Source organism: Psammomys obesus, unplaced genomic scaffold (genome assembly GCF_907164565.1).
Source record: "Psammomys obesus unplaced genomic scaffold, mPsaObe1.curated_primary_1811, whole genome shotgun sequence".
Lineage (NCBI taxonomy): Eukaryota > Metazoa > Chordata > Mammalia > Rodentia > Muridae > Psammomys > Psammomys obesus.
Window position 1 is genome coordinate 2,818,854 of NW_026591450.1, and position 14,977 is coordinate 2,833,830.

At 44.5% G+C, this 14,977-nt stretch overlaps 1 protein-coding gene across 19 annotated transcripts in view; it reads left to right on the plus strand.

Annotated features, from left to right (window-relative positions):
- Epb41l3 (erythrocyte membrane protein band 4.1 like 3) overlaps window positions 1–14,977 on the plus strand; it is a 125,438-nt gene that overhangs the window by 52,382 nt on the left and 58,079 nt on the right. For all 19 annotated transcript variants that reach the window (XM_055610132.1, XM_055610138.1, XM_055610136.1 and 16 more), the window contains exon 3: window positions 1,155–1,352. In XM_055610132.1, coding sequence (XP_055466107.1) covers window positions 1,155–1,352 — 198 coding nt within the window. The remainder of the gene's footprint in view (window positions 1–1,154; window positions 1,353–14,977) is intronic.

Genomic DNA, 14,977 nt, shown 5'->3' on the forward strand with positions numbered 1-14,977 from the left:
GATAGATAGATAGATAGATAGATAGATAGATAGATAGATAGATAGATAGATAGATACATAGATATAGTGGTCACATTTGTGGGAGAAAGGACATTATCAATCTTATATATGAAAAACAAGGTAGAAATGCTGGAAAAACCGAAATCTATACCAAAGGCCTAAAACAAATTCTCCAAAAATGACTCTATGCTTAAAAGATTATAGAGAGTTATAAAAGCTGAAATGATAAACCATCAGTTCTGCCTTCACTCGAGGTACCTTTAGTTCCAGGCTGATGGCCTGTCTGTAGGAGAAATCCTGTGTTAATTCTGAGAGTTGGCCCGGAAGACTAGTGTGTCTTTCTGTGCACTGCTGGTGTTGCGGACCACCCAGCCAGGCATCAGGGGTGCTGAAACATCTGGCAAGCAGTGTTCAGACATGCCGGGGGCTGGCTCAGGGGAGAATTCCGTGTTCCATGACAAGTTTCTCTGCAGTTGTGAGGCTGGCCGAGAACAGAGCATAGAGATTCAGAAGCGGATTAAAGCTTGGCGTACATTTGATCTGTCCTCACACCAGCTCATTACCAGGAAGAGAAACAGACCCAGGGGATTACTTTGTGTTGAACTTCAGCGCTGCTGACTTCACTGAACTGATTCAGAGCAGAACCAAAAATTTCAGCCATTGTAAAATTACTGACAAGATTAACACTTGCGGCTCTCTAAGCCTCAGTATTTATAAGGTATCTTGTAAATGTATAGGGTACATCTAACAGGTCAGGCACTGTAGCCGCATCTGATGAATTATGTAAACAGTATAAAAAGCAACCCAGGTGTGATTCGAGGCCTTCGCTATCCAGTGCCCTTTAAAAGTCAGGAATGGTGTTGCTTCTTTGGTGAGATCTTGATAGAACTAGCTAATTCCCTTCTCTGAAGTCTTGGGTCAGCTGAGAAAAGGCCCGAGTGGTACATTCATGTAAGTGGGTAGAGTTATGGAGGTGTGACTGAGCTTTAGGAACATTCAGGTTGGTGTGTTGACTTTCTAGCATCCTGAGACAGCTCCTCCCATCCTCTAGGAAATGGGAATGCAGCCTGATTCTCTGAAGCTGCCCCGTGTCTGAGCAACCCAGTAGCCATTTCCTGTGTGTTTTGAAAGGTGCTCCTTGTTGCTGTTCACAGGCCAGTGACAAGGACCGCGACTTTGCTGCCACAGCTGCGAAACAACTTGAGTATCAGCAGTTTGAAGACGATAAACTCTCCCAGAAATCATCCAGCAGCAAACTCTCGCGGTCCCCACTGAAGATCGTGAAAAGGCCTAAAAGCATGCAGTGCAAAGTGACACTCCTGGATGGATCAGAGTACGGCTGTGATGTGGACGTAAGTGCACACTTAAAAAGCAAGAAACCACTGGAAAATGGCATTTCCCAGAACTCTGGAAACTTACAGAACTATTCAGCTCTCGAAGGAAATTAAGTTACTGCAAGTTTGTGGTGTCCCAAAATATCGTAGTCAAAAGTAAAATGTGATAGGGAACCTAAAAACAAAAAACAGACAGGCTCTCAGCGATTTCCATCTTAAAGTGTGCTTCGCTGTAATACTCTGGCTATGAGCAACATTTCATTCAGTTTACCTTTCCTGTTGGCACCGTTTACAGCCCAGACGCCCTGTATACGTTCTTTGCATAGTAGTAGTTGGATGCCTTAAAATGGCCGTGTCCTTTTCTTCCTGAGTAAATTTTTTTTTTTTTAAAGAAAGGCAAAAAAGGCATGTCGTACATGTTAAGCCTCCGTGTAAAACACTACAGGCTTCTTTGTTGTGTGTGTTCTGTGTTGTGCTCGTGTGTGTGTGCGATGCGCACGAACTCGCACGTTCTATCCTTAAGTTTGTCTTAAACTCGTGTGCACACGCGTGTGCAGTGCCTGCAGAGATCAAATGAGGGCGTCATATCCTGTGGAGCTGGGGGAGGGGTGATAGGCAACCTGTGCGCCCCAGGCATGGGTCCTGGAAACTGAACTCAGGTCCTCCAGAAGAACTCTTAACCACTGAGCCATCCATCCAGCTCCCAACCCTTTTCCTTCCGTTTGCAACCCAGTCATCATTTTAGTTATACTCGATGGAATGCAGTGTGCAACAGGATTGCTGTTGTTGTTGTTCTTTCTTCATTTTGTTTCGTTTCGTTTCGTTTTGTTTGCAACAGAAAATTCAGATTCATTTCAGAGTTAGTGTCATATTGATGAAAATAAAAGATGGATTTGCTAAGTTATTTCAGATGACAGGAATAGAAAATTAAATCCTTAGGTTAACAAAGTTACTTCATCATATCCTGATATTTATATTATATACTTTAGTCATATAAAAGTTGGTGCATATCAGGTACCCAAAAGTTTTACTGAGCACAATTGTATTATTTATAGATTTGTTTTGATTGGTATTTTTTTTTTCAATCAATTTGTACAGTAGTTGACTTAGGTATTACTTATGGGGCATTCTATGGGTTTAGTGTGGGGAACTCTCCAGCCTCATGAGAGACTAAACTTTTCCTGTGGGGATTATAGAAAAATTTGCTGTTCAAAGAGGCATTTTTGCCTTAGCTTTGATTGCATTTATAGAATAGAACAAATGGGTTGCTTTATAATACTCGGGTCACTGCTGTCAGTTTTCAGTGGAAGATTCTAAATGGAGAAAATTTCATGTTTGGGCATACTGCCTTGAGGATGACAGATAACATTTTTTCATTCTGTCAATTTAATTTATGCCTTGTGCCTTGGGTTCCTTATAGATAATCACCATGATTTTGAGTACAGAAACCTTATTTGATAATTAATTGATAATTTATTGCTACCTTTAAAATTACTAGGATCATTTTGAGTGACATTTCAATGTTGGTCTTTCATTCATGACATTATAAATTCAAAAAATTTCTAAGCATACATTTTTTTAAACAAACGAACAAAAAAAAACTTCTCACAATAGATTGCAGGTTTTTCCTTCCCTCCTGTCAGATCCTGCCCACCTCCCTACCTACCCAACTCTATGTCCGCTCTCTCTCTTTCAAACAAAAATAAAACAACACACACACACACACACACACACAAATAATACAAAAAAAAAGTTAAAATAAAAGCACACAAAACCAACAAAACAAAACAGAAATGCCCAAACAAAGCACACTGAGATTGAAAGTCTACAGAAATGCCACTGAGTTTGTTTCGTGTTGCCCAACTGCTCCTGGGCATAGGTTGTTCTCTGAAATGTTACTGGTGTCCCCAGTGAGACTCCCCTGGAGAAAATTGATCTTTTTTCCTTTGGCAGCAGGTATCCGTTGCAGGTAACTCTTGGCTAGTGGTGGGCCCTCGTGTCTGCTCCGCTGCTTCTCAGGGCTGGGTCCACATCCAGCCTGAAGCTGTGCAGGCCTGTGCGTGCTGTCACAGTCTCCGTGAGTTCATGTGTGCATTTATCCCGTTGTGGCTAGAAGACACTGTTTCCTTGGCAGCATTCATCACCTCTGGATCTTAGAGTTTCCCACATCCTCTCCCCATATATTCCTGAGCCCTGAGGGAGAGGATTGGATGAAAGCATCCCCTTTGGGACCAAGTACACCAGAGTCTCTCACACTCTGCACATTGTTCAATTGTGGCTCTAATTATTACTTCGCATCTACTGCCAGAAGCTTCCTTGATGATAGATTAGTGAGAAACCAACGTATGGGTATAGCAATACAGCATTAGGAATCTTTTTTTCCTATGTTTTTTTTTTTTTTAACGCAATAACAGTTTTAGGTTTTCCTGTAGACCCGTGGCTTATTTAGTCTCAGGTCTTTGCCATTTAGCAGTGTCGGATATCATGGAGTGGGCCTTAAATCTAAAAAAAAAAAAAAAAAGTGGTTGGTTAGCTTTCTAACACTTGTGCCATTATTATACCAGTAAGTATTCCCTGCAGCAGGTCACTGTTGAAGGTTGCCGGGTTTGTAGCTGGTTTGGTGTTTCCCTTTTTCCTCAGAGTCCCTTCCAGTACCATGAATACTAGTCAGTAGGGGTGAAATCTCTAGTTCGGCAGCAGTTCTGCTTCCCCATGTTCAGTGAGGTATGTGAGTGTTGTCATCATCCCTAAGGCCTTGTCACAGGTTGTGGAGAGCAACCAATAGTGTTGGTAATAGCCTTTGATATTTTGGGGATTTCCATGGGTTATTTGTTTTCTTGATGTTGGGGTTCTTTAGTTCTTTATATAGTTTGGATACTGACCCTCTCTCAGGTAAATAATTGGTATCATATGTATAATTCGTAAACATCTTTCTCACTCTGTAGGCTGCCACTTTGTCTGAAGGATGGTTCCCTTTGCCATACAGCTTTTCGGCTTCATGAGGACCCATTTGTCAATTGTTGTTCTTAGCGCTGTGCTGTTGGACTGTGAGGTTGTGTCTAATCTGAAAGTCCTTTCCTGCAGCAGTGAGTGTGAGGCTATTCTTCACCCTTGTCTTCTATCAGATTCAGCCTGGTCTTACGGTGAGGTTCTCGATTCAGCTGGAATCGCGTTTGTGCAGGGTGTTCGTGTGCTCTGCTCTCCTACAGGCAGCTGTCCACTGAGCACACTCTTTTGATAGGAAAAGTAACCAGCCGAGCAGCTGCTAGTTTACTAACAGGTATAAGACAGAGTGTGCTCACTGCCAACCTGTCTCTGGGGGTGATGGAGAGAGGGTGTGGTCAAGGTCACAAGATTCAGTCATTGCTGCTTGCTTGAGTCAAAAAAGACGGTGACGACTCAGCACGGTGCTTCTCTGGGTTCAGAGGGACACTGCTTGGCAGTCTGTCCTGTGTTTGGCTAAACTGTGAGGTGGAAGGCGTAGGTGGACAGCGCCATGGGGCATCCTGGAAGCAGACTGGGAAGGGGTTACAGAAGGCTTGGTGTCCTCTGAAGTTCTTTAGAGCATTGGATCGTGTTGTGCAAGCACCGCTGCTTCTTAAGTCAGGAAGAGGTGCCTAGACCACCATTCCAGCTGGCATGTTAACAGTTAGCGAGAATGGAGATGAAGCTTGACTCAGTGAGAGAGGATGGAGTGCAAATGAGCAGCTGACGAGGCACCAGTCTGGGTAGCCACTGGGTACGACTGGGCTTGGGTTTAAGTTGACTACAAACTCAGATGAACTGACAGGGAGGTGAAGCTGTCAAGCCTGGTGGGTGGAGTCACAGGCCGTGTCTGTGGAGGATCTTGCAGTTGACATTGAACTGCTGGGTGGCTCTGACACATGGCGTCTCCAGGACCATCTTCCTCAGGTGTGATAAGTGCTCTGAAGTTACCAGAGTGGAATGGGCCAGTGGGCCTGTTCACTGGCACCAGTGTGATTAGAAGAAATGTCCTTACACTTCCTAAATGCTCATTTGCCTCTGTTTTGAATGTGTTTTTGTAAAGTTTATGTGTTGGAAACTTCGTGCTGGAACTGTGTGTTAACAGGGCTTGGAGGGAGGACTTTAGGGAAATAATTAGCATTAGATGAGGGAACAGGGGACAAGGCCCAGATAGCATTAGCGGTTCTGTGTGAGGACTGAGCAAGACTCGCCAGCACATGTGTTCTGTCTCACAGTTTGGTGGTCTCTGCCATGTCACAATGCAGTAAGTGGTGGCTCTCTGGAAGTCTAGGACTGTGAGCCAATAAACTTCTGTTCTTTACAGATGCCCCAGGCTTGGGTATTTTGCCATAGAAAAATAAAACAAATTAAGAAACTTTTCTTAGCATTTGAATTTGAAGCCGGGAGCAGTGGGGTACACCTATAATCCCAGCACTCAGGGAGACAAAGGCAGGCAGATCTCTGTGAGTTCGAAGCCAGTCTAGTCTACAAAGCAAGTCTAGGACAGCCAAGGCTACACAAAGAAACCGTATCTCGAGAAAAAAAAAAATTGGATTTGAGTGAGCATCTTTACCTTGAAAGTGTATTATTTGGGGACCAGTGGGACAGTTTAGCAGGTGTGTGCACCTCCTGCCAAGCCTAATGACCCCTGAACCCAGGTGGTAAAAGGAGAAGTTGTCCTCTGACAGTCACACTCACACTACAGCATGTGTGCCCCTGAGCCCTACACTTAACACACACACAAAGAAAGGAAAGAAAAAATAGATTGAAAAAAAAATAAATAATTTAAAATACTTTGGTGATGTATCCTGTTCTTGGGAAATGGAAATTATGGGAACTGTCTTATAACACTAATACGAGAAATGAAATCTGATATGAGCCTATCTGTCAGAGAACTTTATAAGACTGTCATCTGACACCCTTCTCAGGAAGCATTGGAAACTTTGCATGCCTTGAGTATGAGTACTCGGAGGAACCAAGTGAGTTCTTCCCAAGGACTAAGAGAAGTTGCTATCGAAAAGTTCTCAGAAACTTAAGTGCAGAGAGCAAAGCTAAGGATGTAGGTACAGGGATTTTCAGAAAAGAGAGTGTTTTCAATGTTAACCTTGGGTTAGGTGACTCCTGCTCAGCCCTAAACTAAAAGGAGCTTGGGAGAAACCCTCCCTGGATTTAGAGGGGCCACGTTCCCTTCCTGATGGTGGAATGAAAGACACACAAGACACACAATCTTTTCTCAGTGGAGGCAGCAGCTTCGCTTCCCCCAGGATGTGTGGTTGCAGGAAATGTAAAAGGGAAGACAGAAGCAAGCAGGTCCTCTGTGCACCTAATGAAGTACTGTTTACTCTAATGAAGTTCCGTTTCTTCCCGCGGCTGACTTCATGCTGTCACCATTTGGGCAAAATGAACAAGGTTCAGCAGTGTCAACAGCTTAATCATGAAGCTTTTCAGTCACCGACAAAAGGCCCCGGTCAACACACACACGCACACACACACACACACACACACACACACACACACACACCCTTGAATGACTTGGACCTCTTTTGTTTTGAAGCTGTAAAATTGTATTTCCCTTGTTCTGCAGTTCTGCGGTGGGATGAGGTCTAGAGATTCAGAAAAGGGTAGTGTAAGAAGCATTTCTCTGACCCACGACTGAACTCTTGTATTCAGAGCACGCCCCATGCTTTGATGCTCATGGTTTTCAGATTCTTTCAAACTTCCTTGTAACTGTCGACTTACATTATTACAGCGTGCAGTGGCTTTCCACTTGAGAGACCTTTGCCTCTGGCATCTTTTCAAACTTTGTTCTTGACCACTAAAAATGTCATTTAGGCAACTTAGCATGATACATGTTTGTGGAATGCTTGTCTGCCTCCAAATTTTCATAGATGCCAACAAAATTATTAACATGATTTATCTCATGATCTTGACTACTGGAGAACAAAAATGACTTCCTATTACCAATTTGTTATCGCTTGTTGGCATTTGAAAAGAGAAATGCCCCATCTCATACATCACAGGGCACAGTGCTCATCTTACTTTTTTTCTATCCTGATGCTTCTACGAGGGACAGACTGCTTGTCTCTCGCTGATGAATATGCAGCCTCCCCTAATGACTATCCGGAAATACATTTGCTCGGCCCTAATTGTGGGGCCATTCTAATCTAATCTGACCTCGACTTTAGAAAAAAAATAAGTTACACCTGGCCTCAATTTGGATTCTATATTTCATAATCTAAGTTATATGATGCTTAGCTAAAATATTTTAAACATTATATAGCGTAGTTTGGTTTACATCCCACTAAGGTGCCTGGCTTCTGACGTTTTGGCAGGGCGCTGTGGTATGCAAATGGGTTGCGGTGAGTCATAGCTATCCTGGGACAGACAGATCCAGCCCATGGGCAGCATGTGGGAGATGCCCGGAAACATTCGTGGAAAGGCGGTTTGGCAGGGGTTCTGTTGCAGGGGTTATTTAAAAGGGTCCCACTGGCCTCCTCTCCCCACATGACTTCCCAGTTTACTTACCCGCTAAATAACCTGTCAGGCAGTCATCGTGAGCAAGACAGTGAGAATGGGACCCATTCATGCCCATGCTAGACTCATGTCCCAGGAAAAAACATCTTTGAGCCAGCTACACTGGAGAAAGAATTGAATCCAGACTGGGATAAAGAGAACATAGCTTTTGAAATATTTAGTAACATCGGCAAAGCTTTAGCCGTGTGTAGTTAGGCCTTGTCCGGAGGCTTCATGTTGGAAAGAGTACCAGGCCTCAGGCCTACGCAGGTCCCTCCGTGATGGGCCCACATCTGACATCTGTGTAGGAACAACCATGTTCCTCTTAATGTCATTTCATCTGGAGATGCTTGTAGGTCACCAATCGTCACATGGTGGCCTAAATGTGATTGGTCCTCTTCTAATTGTGGTCAGGAAGGGACTTTCAGAAGTTGCCCAAAGGTCTGTCTTTGTGATTATTTGATTGTCTGTCTGAATAACACTCCTATTTCATGCTCTTTACCACTGGGATGTGGTCGAAAGGAATGATTCCATATCTGAACCTCTCTATTTCCACGGGTTATGTGAAAAAGCAGTTTCCGGACCGTTTCGAAGCTCTAGGCAGAACGGCAGAATGAATTACCTTATTTCAGGAAGCTGATTCAAACACTTACTTCCTTTCTTGAATTGCCAGAAAACAGATAAATGTAAAATACAAAATATGGCATTTTCACAGCCCACACAAATACCGTTTCTTTCAAGAACACCTATAAACACCACGAGCCTCCCGTTCTGCGTGCTGCCAACTCCGATCTCCCCGGTAATGTGCCACTGTTCTCAACAGAGTGGCTCATCGCGTCCTACATCTCTCGTGTTCTAACCTAATGCCTCCATCTTGCTGCAGCAGTTTACTGATTGAAGAATGATTCCCCCCCCCCCCCCGGACTCTAGGGGATGCGAGTACATTAGTTAACTTTTTTTCTCGTGTGACAGCTGTTTGTGCAGCCACAGGAACAGTGCACACGAGGACGCCTGATGCCTCTTGCACCTGCTTGAGATGTGAGATCTTCCAAAGGCTCTGAGAGTTTTCCTCACGAACGTTTGTTCGGTGGGGACAGACGTCCTTCCTAAAATAGTTAAACCTAGTCTCCTGGTATTCATTCATAAAAAGTAATAAACTTTAATAGTCCATCATGAGTGCAGCCATGACCTATTAAGTCCTCTGAAGAATATTAATGTTGAAAGGCTGAGCATGTATGTCCAGGAATAGGCACTTTAAAAGCATCTGCTGTGTCATCTGTTGTAGGTTGTTTGGAAAGCCAAGTAGATTATGAGAGCTTGAGTGCTTAAGTCATTAGTTGATGGGTAAGATATTAAAAATTACTAAGGAATACATGGTAATTTGGTGATGGGTGATACATTAAATATTACTAAAGAAAACTCATTATGGAATTCTTTCTGAATTTATCCCAGCTACCAAATTATATTAGTGTGTGTGTGTGTGTGTGTGTTTGCTTGCATGTGTATGTGTACATATGTGTATGTGTGAAAGCCACAGGTATCTTCTTTACTCATTCTGTACCTTTGGTTCTGAGACAGCATCTCTCACTGAACCTGGAGAGTGACAATGTGGCTAGCCTGTCTGCTCAGTGAACCCCGGGACACCTGCCTCTGCATCCGCAGTGCTGACTTTCTACAACAGTCCTGGGGACTTGAACTTTCAGCCCTTGCACGAGCCCTTTCCTGGCTGCCCTCAGTCCTCACATCCAAACATTAATTCTCCAGCACCATGTTTCTACTTTTGCCTTTCCTGCTTCCACCCTGACAAGCTTGTTCCGTCAGTACCTCCCACGGTGTGGTGTCTGGTTTGTGCCGTTCCCAGGAATCATAGGCATGGCTCCCTTCTTTATTGAAGATCCAAACGCTCAGGGATCCCTTCATATTTTATGACTAACTTGGGAGTCAGTGCTTTAGGTATCTTTCCCACCTTTATGACTGGAAGCTGTGACCTGTGCCCTGAAAGAAATCCTTATTGATGGTGACGTCATCACCGCAGTCCCCATGAGATGATGACGAGGTCATGAATGGTTGCCTCAGACCCCTGGGTACAGGGGAGGGGTGCTCACTCTTGGCTCCAGCTTCAGACATAAAGCCATCCTCATACCTCAGCACCTCTCAGGGAAGACCGGAGCAGTGAAAACACCTGCCACCCATTGCCGCTCATCTTCCCATCCAGAACTCACTGTGAGCCCTCATGGCAGCCTGTAGCTGCTGTCCCATTCCAACAGCTCCAAGCTGAGTCTAAGCCCTTCCCTGCTTGAGTCCCAGGAAGGGCTTTAGTCCAAGACCTCGCTCACTGCTCTGTTCAGGAAAGTCTTCCTAACATGGTGGGCTGCAGCTAGGCTATGTATGCTGACCATGGAGGTTTTTCTGCCCCATGACCCAGGACAAGTGTGGCTGTCTCTGTCACCTCTTCTGGTCTCCTTCCTAGCAGCAGATCTGTTCTTACAGCTTAAAAAAGCTTCCTCAGTGACTGTAGCAGGCACTCTCCTTAAAACTGTCATCCATTCTCAGGCACAGTGATGCATTTGTGCAAAGAGGGTGCTGGTATCTTTTAAATTTTCAAATATTGCACTGAATATATTTTCCTAATAGTACTAATGTGTACAGCCAACGTGATGTCACTTTGTGGGCAAAAATCCCAAAAGCCTGTGCTAACCTCACAAGGGCTTTAACATGATGGCTTTCTTAGGGGCTCGTTAGGTTCCAGTTACTCCAAAACAGCTGAGTCAATGTTTCAAGATTAAAAGTTCAGTTTGTCTTCACCAGAGAGGTAAACCATTTTATCTGCAAGAAGCACTAGACATAACCTTGGCCTTGCTTTGTTTCTCTGCTGGGAAAATCAGCTCAGAAAAGTAACAATTGTGCCTGAGAAAACGTGGTCTGGAAAGTAGAGAGAATAGCAGGAATCCACATGCTGCTCCTCTGATCCAAAGGTTGATACCCCACCACCACTATGAAAAAAAAAAAAAAAAAAAGTAAAGCCTGCACCAGTAAAAGGAATCAAAGGAATCAACCAAAGAAGATAGGGTTTGCCTTCAGCTTGGACTTGTGAAATGGTACCTGGAAGAAAAAGGAGAAATTTTTAACATGTCTTATCAGTGGTCTCTCAAGAAGAAACGGATATGGGGGCCCAGGTGATGATGGGTCCATCGCTAGAACACTTGTCGCACAAGCGTGAGGACACGAGTTCAGTCGCCCAGAGCACATGTAAAGAGCTGGGCGTGACATGGATCTCAGCATGGAGGAGGGATGTGAAGATGGGCACATCCTAAGGCTCACTGGCCAGGCAGTGCAGCTGCAGCCGTGAGCTGTGATGAGAGGCCTCGTCTTAGTATGGTAAGGTGGTGAGCAGTTGAGGGAGGCACTCGGCATCACTTCTGGCCTCCACAGGCAAGCACACACGCGCACACACAAACATACATGAGCACACACAAAAGAAGAAGTAGACTTTTGGTCACCTATTCCGTTTGACTTCTCTAAGCACATGACTTCAAAAGTGATTAATATTTTAATTTTTTTTTTTTAGTATCATAAATATAGCTTGAGAGTAGGAAGAGGGGCTGCTAAAATCCCTCCTGTGTTTTTATCATCTCCTCCCTGTCCCTTTCCTATGGCTGGAAGAAGTGATGGGCTGTGGTAGCAAGTCCCTTCTCTTAATAGGCTGGAAGTGGATTCCTTTGGACTCCCGGTGTAGCAGAGGTGCAGAAACCAGTCCAGACTGTAAGATCACAGGATGGTCTCTCAGAATTCCTTAGAGCTCATTCCAGAAAACCACTGCCTGGCTCTGATGTGGACCACTCTCTGAGCTTTGAGGATGCAATGGGCTGGGCTTGGAAACCAAATGGCCTTTTGTTTTGACTGAGAAGAGGAAGATGGTTGGAGAGATAAAATGCATAAATTCCTTCTACTGTTGCACGGAGCAACGTTCAAGACTCCACTTACCTTTGTGAAGTCATGTCAGGCGAATTCTGTAGTCATCACTCCAAATTTCCCATCAAACCTGGGGTCCCCAACCACTCCTTGCTGAGAGAGACATTTCAATGAGTGCTTTCCTTTTCAATTTTCCCAATCAGCTGCCAGTTCATTTCATAATTACACCATTTCCTGCATGAAAGACAGGTTACAATTTTTCAAGATGATAGCTTGTCTCCAACCATTTAAATCAATGCCTTGCTTTTCATGGTTGTACTCTTGACCCTTCAGGAACTCTTGGGAAGTGGGCCTGCTGGCATTAGCTACGAGATGAGGATAAATCTTTGTACTGATGGAATTGTACCTGGGAGTGACACTCGCTTCTTCTGCTTCATACTCTCTTCATTCTCTCTCTCTCTCTCTCTCTCTCTCTCTCTCTCTCTCTCTCTCTCTGTGTGTGTGTGTGTGTGTGTGTGTGTGTGTGTTCAAATCCAGAAAAATCAGGTGCAGGTCATCCAGGGAGGGCCCAGGTCAGTATACTATTGAAGGACCTGTCGTAGGAATAGTAAAATATTTACAAAGTGACTCACCCAGCTGCTGGGTGATGTTATGCTCTGGATGATTCTGCCGCAGTGGAGAGCACACATGGGCAGTAATTGGTTTCTGAATTTGGCTCACTTGCCTATGTTCGAGTCCAGCATCTGACTGGCAGACAGAGAGAGGTGACACGTTCTTTCAGCTTTCATGGCAAAAGAAATGTGGGGCTATTGGCTTGGAAGCACGTTCAAATTTGAGGGAGACACTGAAGTGTCCTATTCCTGAGGTCTTGTTAATGAATGCAGCAGAGACAAAGGAAAAAATCTGCCATCGTAGCATCTCAGCCCCGTGTTGTTTGCTCCCACCTGGATAATTCAGTGGGAGATGGAAAAATAAAAACATAGAGGAAAGAGCCCTGTTTAATGTTCTACAGTGAAATTTAGTACATTTCCCCTCTTGGTTTGTTAATGTCAGTGATGTATATTCTTCAGCTAGTATTCATAAATTACAGCAGCTGGGTCGGTTTGGCCTCCTGTTTTAAGCTAAAGATGTGTTTACTATAAAGTCAGCCGTTCTTTGGATTTGAGGCTACAGGCACTTAAGAAAAAGATTTGCTCTTGTTTTATGGGTTGATTTGGAAGGTGTCAGTGGGCTCCCTCTTGGGGGAAGGGTATTTGCAAGGTGCTTGCACAAAAGTCGGAGGACACTTCAAGTGTCAGTCATCTTGTTTGGGGTAGTCTCTCACAAGGGCCTGGCAGTTCTCCATGTACGCTAGGTCACCTGACCTGTGAACTCCCGGGAATCCACCTTATCTTTCTTTCCTTGTTTCTGGGATTGCAGATGTGGGCACGAGGCCCAGTTTCTTAAGTGGTTCCTGAGTGTTCAAACTCAGGTCCTCACACCTGCAAAACAGACCCTTCACTGGCTTAGCTAACTCCCCTGTCCCTGCTTTTTGTTTGGCGCCCATCTGGTCATCTTTTCAGGTTTCTGTGTCAGACACACTGACAGCAGCTGCTCTCCGGCGCACAGAGAGACATCTGAAATTGTGGAACTGACATAGCAAACTCGGGTTTTTTTAAAGGCTTACCGAGAGGAACTTGCCCTGTCTGGTTTATGATGCCCTCCTAAAGGCATCTAGAGTTCATTAAGATAGGATGTGAAACTCTCATTTTTTTTTTCCTCTCATCTGATTTGCCTGTAATAAATGAGCATAACTTAGCATTTCATTTAGGGGTTATACATTAATACCCAGGCTTTTAAAAACATTTTTTGATGCTCTCAGTGTATAAATACACTAAGACTCGGAGGGCTGTAATTTTGCAGAGAGGACAATGAATAGAGTTAGAGTGGGGTGGTGTTGTACAGCTTGGGATAAGTTCTGCCAGCCCACGCTGTGGAAGACTCGAGTGCTGAGCTCAAGAACGCCAGCCTTCAGAAGGCTGTGTGGCATCATTATCCACCTCGGTGGCATGTTGGATTTGCCACCTGTCTGTGTCTTATCCCTCCAAGTTCTCAGTTCTTCCACCTGTAAAGCGTAGACTCGGGGTCATGAAAAGAGACAGAGAGAAGGAATGGTCTCCAGATGCCATAGAGCCTTGAGGCCTGCAGTGATTTGCAGATTTGAAAGCTTCCCCAACATTGAGACATTGTCATCCCATGCAGCATAGAGCATATCCTTCTGGAAACTGGTTAAGAATAAATATAAATATAAAATACTCTGTACAAATCCAGTGGGATTTTTTTTTCTAGTAGAACTGAAGTAATCGTCCTCATACTATCTAAAAAAAACTCTTTATCCCTATACTATATCAGATAGTGAACAGTTTTGTTTTACCCTGGAAAAAGTAAATTTCATGTGACTCTCATGTCCAGGATTTTTGTAGCTGGGAATTAATATGAGTATTTTTGATCAGCTGGTCATTCACTTGGCATTTTTAGATGTGCTCGATAATTTTATGAAGGCACCAGAAGTTGTTCCCCTCACCAGACACTGGCAGGATGGAGCGGCTGACCCGGACAGGAAAGCATGTGTCACCTGCTTTCGCTTACACTGCCCTGGTGAACCCCTGCAACCAGAGGACCCAGTGTCAGAAACAAGCCAAATGTGTTCTGCGCATAGCAACGCACTCTCTCTCCCAGCTGGCAGTGTCATCTCTGTGCTGATTCACATTGTATGGTGAGCAGGGATCTGCATCACTAATGAACTCTTCAGATGACATAGGATGGCCAATTCAGTGGGGGTCACCCTGCTTCTCCTACATCCTTAGTGCCTCCGGAGGTGGCGTGGAACAGTCTTTCTTGCCCACAAAGCCTCACACTGCTGTATCATGTTGTGTCTTGCCTGGTAACCCTGCTCTGAGAGAGGCTTCCCCAGTGTTCAATTTGGTTTCAAGTATCTCTGAGATGGTAGGTCACCCTGTACCTGTCCGTCAGTGCCAAGTAGAGGCCAAGACTCTCTTTCTGCTCCTTGTCTCATGAGGCGTTCTGTGCTAACCTGGGTTTTCGTAAAATAGTGAGAAACTCAGTAGAAGACCCCGGGGAACAGGAAAGAGATGGAAGCCTGCTTGGAGCTTTCTGCTTCGTGTCGGGACAGATCCTTTGCTGTCCGTAAACTTTCTTGCCTGGAGAGGGTGCGGCTCTTTGAGGACTTGCCT